This window comes from Cornus florida, unplaced genomic scaffold (assembly GCF_030987335.1).
Source record: "Cornus florida cultivar Cherokee Brave unplaced genomic scaffold, ASM3098733v1 CherokeeBrave_3.0.0_Hap2_Chr10, whole genome shotgun sequence".
NCBI lineage: Eukaryota > Viridiplantae > Streptophyta > Magnoliopsida > Cornales > Cornaceae > Cornus > Cornus florida.
In genome coordinates this window covers 111,537,058-111,545,818 of record NW_026775580.1, presented here as the reverse complement: position 1 = coordinate 111,545,818, position 8,761 = coordinate 111,537,058, and the positions used below count along the sequence as shown (strand labels likewise).

Below are 8,761 nucleotides of genomic sequence, written 5' to 3'. Positions count from 1 at the left end.
AGGCCCTTTTATTTCTCAAGTACAAATGGAAATCTTGAATTTATGTTTGCCCATCTCTGCATGTTGTAACCATTATTTATTTCTTAGAGCACGTATATCAGTCCGCACATTGCACATACTATTTAAGTTAGGAATGTGAGAACTTAATTTATCTTCTGAATTCTTACCCTGAAGACACATGTTGTAAATTTAATAAAAGGGGTATATATTAGGATTATTATTGTTGACTCTAAATAAATATATATATTTTTATTTTGAAACTAGAAAAGTAGTTTTTTTTTTATATTTTTTTTTACAAAATTACCATGACATTTGGAAAATATAACAATCAAATAGAATCCAAGTTAAAATTAGGAGGCAAACTTATGCTTTTAAGTAAACAGGACTGTTAAATTTTCAATACTCGCTATTCAATAAGAACATAAACGTCTGATGTTAATTCAATAAAACTTGACTAAAATATAGGGTAGTTAATTTATTAAAATAAATTATTAAGTGTATTTTAATCAATTCCTTTAAAAATAAAATTTATATTTAGATTATAACATATTTAGGCCATATTTAGTTCGTGATATAATATTTGTTTTGAGTGTTTTGTTTTTGCTAAAGTGGCCCATATCAAGTTGGGATGTTTCGCTTGGGCCAGTTTGGTCCGCCATTGTTTAGTTCTTGGACTTGTTTGGATGGCTAATGTTGGGATAATAATACTTTTTTTTACGGATTGTGCTAATATTAAAAAAAATAAATAAATAAATAAATTTTGGGGGTCGCTGCGTCCGCCCTTAACCCTATACCACAGCGAAAGAGGCGAACCATTGCTTTAGAAAAGCATCCCCTCTCCACGCCCTCCCTAATACCCAGCACGGGAAAGCGATTCCCATAATCTTTCATCGTTTTTAACACTTGATCCCCGTGTGAATCAGCTCTTTCTTAGCCGGCCCGGCCTAGAAAACCAGGTTCGACTCGCTGCTGTGGAGAAACCCTATTGTCGTGTTTTCGCGCCCACAAATCTTTCCCCTTTCTTTGCAATCCTTTGTTGTGGCTGTCGTTCCGATCTTGTTCTCTCAGTTGGATTCAAAGGCAAATCGGCTGACACCTTAGTTCCTTGTTCGCGATCAGGATCGGAGCTTTTTCTTTGCAAAGCTTGGAAGAGCTTATCCTATTCACGGTACGTGCCCTTCTTCGCACCATTTTCGATACGTAATAAATTGAAACAGGCTTCGAAGTCCTCAATAAGAAAGCCCAACCATTTTTGGGGGCCCAAATCAGAAAATACAATAAAATATAAGGGTGAAAAAAAAAAACAAAAAAACCCTAAATCAATCGATTTCAGATTTCAGACAGCTGATTCTCTTTGACGAGCAGCTTTGAGCCTTCTCACCGCTTCTTCGACATTCAGCGAACACACCAAGTCTTCTCACGCCAAAGATTGGTTACAGGTTCGAAGTCCTCAATCCTTACTCCTCTAACCTTCTAAGTTTTCACCTCTCAGATTACTTAACAAAGTTACAAACTCAAGGGTTTTTTTGTTTGGTTTTTTTTTTTGGTTCTGCTTCCATTCTATCTTCTGTGCAAATTTATTTACAGAGAAACTAATCAAGTGGCTCATATTCTAGGTTGTTTTGTTTTGAGAATTATGTTGACAAAGTTTTGAATCTGATTTGGCTGGGGAGGTTAAATAATGTGATTTGCAATAATTTATGTTTGGCGTTTTCAATTTCATATCAATTGAACTTTCAGAAGCAGTATTATATTGTTGTGTTGTGATTTGTTTCGAATCATAAACATATTAATAACTACTTGGTCCATAGTCCATACGTGAGCATGTGACTACTAGGTGATGATGATTTTGAGGAATTTGTTCAATTTTGAGTGTGTTCTGTTATGTTTATGTCTCAATTTTTTTTGTGTTTTGGCCTTATTCTTGCTATATTTTACAAACACTGTTCTTTAAAAAAGTATTTTGAATTTTTTTTTTTTTTACAAATTGTTAGAATCTTACTATTCCAATTCTACGGAACCCAAGACGACTCTACTTAGAATCCTGATTTTAACAACCTTGGTTACAAGTAATTACCCAAATTCTCAACTCAATCCATGCTTATTGTTTTCCTGAACACCGTTCTAATAATTATTTCTGATTAACATATCAAAAAAAATAAATAAATTATTTCTGATTCAGTTTCTGGTTTTCGGCGGAGTAAGTATTTCATTAGAAAGTTTCTTTAGACACAGAATCATTAAAAGATTGAATATTATATATGTATATATCTTTCAAAAACTGAAGTACAAAAAATGATGAAAGTATATGTGTGTCAGTGTGTGTGTGTGTGTGTTAAGGTATGATGCTCAATATTTTCTTTTCTCTAATTTATTATTCTTTATATAGATTTAGGTTTGAAAACTAACAAAAATTCTCCTACATCAACCTATTTTCCAAAACAGAATGAAGAGTGCTTGTATGGATATATTGGTCAAGTATAATTTTTAAAGTCTAGCTACTTGTTTAATTGCTTTGACTTTGGTATTCAAGTGTGGTGAAGTTTTTTCTTTAATTTTGAGATATCAGCGTATTAATATACATGCAACTTTAATTAGTTCACCTCTCACTAGCTGTTTTTACTGCTATGCTTCCTGTTTTCCGCCACATCAATGGTTCTAATTGATGTCTTTCTTTTTTTATTGCTTTCGTTTTTTTTTGTGTGTAGTCAGTAGTGTGTGTGTGACAGATGTGTGGAGTGGTGAAGTCTCAGCGAGTCCAAGGTATGCTTGCATAGCTGGACTCTGAGAGATAAACGAATGAGACTCCTACTTACAAGTGCTTAACTGAGAACCCATTAAAATTTTATTTTATTTAAAGATTTTTAATGAATTTTGTTGAAAAAATCAAAAGGAGTTCAATATTGGGCATGCTTTATATTGTATTTCTTTTTCTGCATGCTTTATAAATGAACTAAATTATAAAATTTACTTAAAATTAATTAGATGGAAATCAATAATCAAAATGATGAACAAAATTTCAACACAATTGAATTGGAAGGAGAGGACGTAATAGATATGACAATAGCTACCGTAGAGACCAATTCCACAGCTTGGTGTGACGCCCATCAAGAGACATTCATTCTCTTTATGGAGGAAGACGTTAAGCAAGGAAATCGTACAAGTACCACTTTTAATTTAATTGGGTGGAGACATATTGTGGAGAAAATGTTGGTAGAAATTGGAAAGAAGTACACGAAGGACAAATGTAGACAAAAATTCAACACAATGAGATTAGTGTATAAAGAGTTCAAAAAACTATTAGTTGAGATTGGTGTGGGGTGCAACCGTGAGACAGGTATGTAGTAGAAGATGAAAAATGGGAATGGTTGCTCAGGGTTAGTGTTTAATTATGTTATGTCTATTTACCATACAAATTTTTTTTTAGCATTTAATGACTATTTAAAGGGTTTTATAAAGTTTAATGTTAAGATAATAATTTGTAGGTCATCAGGGGTGCAAAAAAATTTCAAAGACAGGGTTGTAAGCATTTTAACAAGATGACCATCTTTGGGGATACACATGCTACTGGAAGGTATGTCCACCCTTCTACTAGAGCACCCCTAACCACCCAGGTGGCAACACATTGTGCCCCAATGCATAGCATTGGGGGCAATTTTGTAGTAAGAGACGTTTTAAGTCCATTTACTATATATTAGCAGAGTTTTGATTACGCTACAGATACATGACTGCCAGCTGCAAAGATAGGGATTAATAAATTCACTGGCTTCATGAAAAAAAAAAATCAGAAGATCCCTCTCCTGGTGTGTTCTCATTAAGGTTGGAAGAAATCAATATTTTATAGAGTGGAACAAGTCCAAGAGGTATTGGAGCACTGGAGTTTGGAATGGTTATAGTTTTAGCTCTTTTCCTGAATGGAGGGAGTTTTTTTTCGTTTGCAATTTTATATCAAACGAAAACGAAGGCTACCTTATTATATATCATATTCTCAATACATCTGTGTTAGTAACATCTGTGATGGATGTGCCAGGATACTTCACGACTGTTGCATGGTCCCCTAGCTGTTGGAATTAGGGTTTTTTTTTATGAACTCAACCCCGACAACAATAGCAGGTTTATGTTTTTTGCAGGAATCTCTCTCGTTTCTATCACAAGTTTCGTAATCCAAATCCAGAGCCAACGCTGAGATCACGACCTTACATGCATACATACATTAATGTAATAGAAACCCTAACCTTAGATGCATGCATACATCAAACAACTTTTGTTATCTGTTAGCTATCCAAACTATGATCTGCTCAGCAAATTTTTTGTTCCGTATGCCAAGGTAGATGTTAAGTGAAGTACCTTTCTTGAAGAAACCTAGTTCAAAAATTGTACCTTGAGACACCAGGGTCTGACTTATTGAGAGAGACTGGTGTCACTGGCCCATTGAAAGAGTATCACCTCCAATAGAGAAACAGGACTTGAACACATAGGAAGAACCATGATCTTGTTATGGTGTCCATTTCCCTCAAAAGATGCCGCGTCTTGAATACCTCAATATCAGTTAACAGAAATTGATGAAGAAGAATGAGGAGTAGAGAACTCAAATATTATATATCTTAGCAAAAGATGTTATATTTAACTTTGGGTCAAATTTATGTGTGCATAAATATATGCAGATGGCTCCTCATATTCATAGTTTATGGGAATGAATATCAAGGGCAATCTGCATAGAAGGGTAAAGATGACGGTGGTGACGGAGATGGTAAAGAGTCGAAGAAAACTAGATACAATACAGTTCCCTTTTTTTTCCTTAATGGCTCCATTCAAGATGATAAACTTCTACATAAAAATAATTATGTAAAATGTAAATGGGACTTTTGAAATTCAAGGGACATCTGAACAGGCTATAAGTTTATTGGACAACATTGAAAACAACATTCAGTTGAAAGATAACAAGAGTACAAAAGTGTGGGTTTAATGGTTTTTCATTTTCGAGTGCATGGAAATATAGGCCAAAAAATTCAGTCTCCATTATACAACATTTAAAGTTTGATTATATGAAGGAAGAATTTTTATATATACATTTTATTATGATTCAAAGGATGGATTTTTGAACCAGACAACTCTCCTATATAGATCCATGGATTACAGTTCTGTTGATACTTGCAATTTGTACAATTTTTCAGTACGCATAGATAGACGGTAGACAACTAGTTATCTTTAGTAGTCAAGTCAAAATCCCTGGTCATGTCCGAGGATATCAAGTCATTGAAATGTGCCAAACCTGAATTGAGAGGAGCTTATATAAGACTATTTCTAGCAAAAAAGATGAATTCTAGCAAGATTAAACTGATAGATATCATTCCAGCCCAAGTCCCCATTTATCAAGGGTGTTGTGTCTTGTGAGGAGCAAACTTGGTAGGAAAATAATCTTTGGCATTATTTGTTAAATGCCTTTTTTTTTTCTTTGTACTAGTAAAATGCCAGAAATATTTTATCTAGTAAACAAAATCTTGAAGGTGGTTGAAACTTCTTTTGTTTTGGGGATCTGCTTTTATAATAAATTTTCTGTCTTATTAATTGATTGAATCTTGTCCCTTCAACATATATGAGGCAGCATTAATATACCAATCAATATCCGTTTTAATCTTTGAGGTATGAGGCAGCATTCAAATAATTCAGAAAGCCAGCCCTGAGCATCTGGGATAAGGTTTTGCCGATTCCTTAGCTTTTGTGCATTTTGCTTATGGAACCATTGACTACCCCGTGGTTAATTTATTTTTCTTTTCTAATAACAAAAAGCCTTCCAATTGTTATGCAGTGACATAGACTGATAGAATATGATACAACATAAGTGCAAAAGTATAGACCTCACTTCTCACCATTGATATTGGAGGACTAGTCCCAAGCCTGGATTTAAGGTGAATGATCATTATAAGACCTCCGTTCAGACCTAAAAACATTAAATCCTGCAAAGAAACACCAAAAGAACTGTTACAACATTGTCAAACACAGAGGCTAAAACAATTTTAATGATCACATGGCACAATTACAAGGTGAAAATCAGTTAATGAAATGAAATGTAAAACAGTTCACATAAATCAGCTGTACCAAGCAACATTAAATTAACATTCTAACCAAACGAAACTAGCAAACCTAGAACAGATGTGTATAATTAAGGATCCAATCCCTATCGGTGTGTCTAAACTCATACCAGGAAAATGTCCTTTTTCACCATTATTCCTTTTATAGTACATGCGGCTTCTTACTTTTCTGATTCATTGTTGTGCTTTTTTAATATTTTTTGGTTTAATTTTACTAATTTTTTGTTTTGTTTTGTTTTTCCTTCCTTATTTCAGGATTTGGAGGTAGTGAAGTCTTGGGTATTCATCTGGCTTTGGCAAGGGTTTCTGATGGCAGCTTTGAAGGAGCTTCTTCCACCAGTGAAATCAACTGGGAGTTCGCATTACGACCACTCCAATGATCCATGGTTCAAGCAGAGGTACAGCGCAACTGAGGCTGAACAATCTGCTGTAATCAAAGCAAAGCCAGTGCCACCATACTTGAAGAGGGATGGCTTTAAGCCATCTAAGCCTGAAGATTTTGGAGATGGAGGGGCGTTCCCAGAAATTCACTATGCCCAGTACCCTCTTGACATGGGTAGGAAGAAAGATGCGGCTCCTGGAAGGAAGACGCTGCCCGTCACTGTTGACGAGCATGGTAATGTGAGATATGATGCAATTGTGAAGCAAAATGAGAATGCTTCTAAGGTAGTTTATTCACAACACAGAGACCTTGTGCCGAAGATTTTGAAAAATGATGAAGAGGAAGAGGACTTGGATGTTGAGTTGGAGAAAAAGATTGAGGAGACAACCCAGGAGACAAAAGCAGCTCTTGAGAAAATTGTGAATGTGAGGTTGAGTGCGGCACAACCAAAGAACGTGCCAACACAGTCTTCTGATTCGAAATTCATCAAATACAAGCCATCGCAACAGTCTGCGGCTTTTAATTCTGGTGCAAAGGAGAGGATAATAAGGATGGTTGAGATGCCCGTGGATCCCTTAGAGCCACCAAAATTCAAACACAAGAGGGTTCCAAAGGCGTCTGGTTCTCCACCCGTGCCAATCATGCACTCCCCACCTCGTCCTGTGACTGTGAAGGACCAGCAGGATTGGAAGATCCCACCATGTATTTCAAACTGGAAAAACCCAAAAGGGTATACAATTCCACTTGATAAGCGTCTTGCAGCAGATGGTAGGGGACTTCAGGAGGTTCAGATTAATGATAATTTTGCGAAGCTTTCAGAAGCATTGTATGTTGCAGAACAGAAAGCTAGAGAGGCAGTGGCGATGAGATCTAAAGTTCAGAAGGAAATGATGATGAAGGAGAAAGAAAAGAAAGAACAGGAATTGCGTGCTTTAGCTCAAAGGGCGCGGTCTGAGAGAACAGGTGTGGCACCCCCAGCTGCAGTTCCGATGCCTTCTGACAAGGCTATGATGGATGTTGATGATATAAGGGGGGATTTTGAGCGCATGAAGGATAAGGATGCCCCAAGGGAGACAAAGGAGGAAAAGGAAGAGCGATTGCAGAGGGAGAAAATTCGAGAGGAGCGGCGCCGAGAAAGGGAGAGGGAAAGAAGGCTGGAGGCCAAGGATGCAGCAATAGGAAAGAAGAGTAAGATCACTAGAGATAGAGACCGCGATGTCAGTGAAAAGATTGCTCTTGGGATGGCCTCTGCTGGAGCAGGAAGAGGAGGGGAGGTTATGTATGACCAGAGATTATTTAACCAGGAGAAGGGAATGGATTCTGGGTTTGCTACTGATGATCAGTACAATGTTTATGATAAGGGCTTGTTCACTGCTCAACCTACCCTTTCGACACTGTACAGGCCAAAGAAAGATGCTGATTCTGATATGTATGGAGGTGCAGGTGCAGATGAGCAGTTGGATAAGATCATGAAAACCGATCGCTTTAAACCTGATAAGGGTTTTGGTGGTGCCTCTGGTAAGACTGGTCCAAGAGATAGGCCTGTTGAATTTGAGAAGGAAGCAGAAGAAGCCGATCCGTTTGGTTTAGACCAGTTCTTGACAGAGGTGAAGAAGGGTAAAAAAGCCATGGATAAAGTTGGCGGTGGAGGAACTATGAAAGCAAGTGCTGGGTCCATGCGAGATGGCCATGAAGGATCTGGTAGAACTCGCGTTGCCTTTGAAAGGGGGCGTTAGGCAGAGTTTAAAGATTCCTCCCATATTTATCTGTGCTTTTGGTAATTAATTTTTCTTGCTGAGTTATGTTTGGGAAATTATGTACGTAAGTGGTAACTTTGCATCTTTACAATGTAGTTGAATAAATTTTATTACATGGCTTTGCTCTGCTGTATAATATTTTCCAGTTCTGTAGTATGATGACTAATCTTAGTTTTATAATTGGTTATTTATGAAATGGTGACTTGAATAGATCAAATTGGATGCATGCTATGATTTTATTGGTTAGCACCTTACGATTAATTTCACGATCCAATTTTCTTCTGAACTTAAATTACTATGTTGATGTGGTGGTTATTGTTTTGTTTCGTATTGTTTTCTTTCTATTTTAGCACTCTTCTTCTAAAGATTTGATGGGATATGTTCATATGTTCAATTGTATGTGTGGTTTGCCCGAAAGCTAGAACCAATGTAGTTGCTGTAGTTGCAAAGTGATGTGTGCTGTCGTCTGAATGGTAATAGTTGTTTCAAGTGTTTTTAGATATTGAATAATTTATTGACTTTTCATTTTT

General features: G+C 36.4%; 1 protein-coding gene across 7 annotated transcripts; it reads left to right on the top strand.

Annotated features, from left to right (window-relative positions):
• The first annotated feature begins 771 nt into the window (after positions 1–771).
• Positions 772–8,427, top strand: LOC132277171 (SNW/SKI-interacting protein A-like). 7 transcript variants are annotated; one of them, XM_059778940.1, is made up of 4 exons: positions 772–1,168; positions 1,366–1,439; positions 3,486–3,574; positions 6,348–8,427. In XM_059778940.1, exon 4 carries the CDS (start codon positions 6,402–6,404, stop codon positions 8,208–8,210), a length of 1,809 nt encoding a protein of 602 aa, XP_059634923.1. In that variant the 5' UTR covers positions 772–1,168; positions 1,366–1,439; positions 3,486–3,574; positions 6,348–6,401; the 3' UTR covers positions 8,211–8,427. The 7 variants fall into 7 exon arrangements, with proteins under 7 accessions (XP_059634923.1, XP_059634920.1, XP_059634922.1 ...); XM_059778937.1 differs by having other exon boundaries at positions 1,334–1,439; XM_059778939.1 differs by lacking the exon at positions 3,486–3,574.
• Positions 8,428–8,761: the final 334 nt, after the last annotated feature.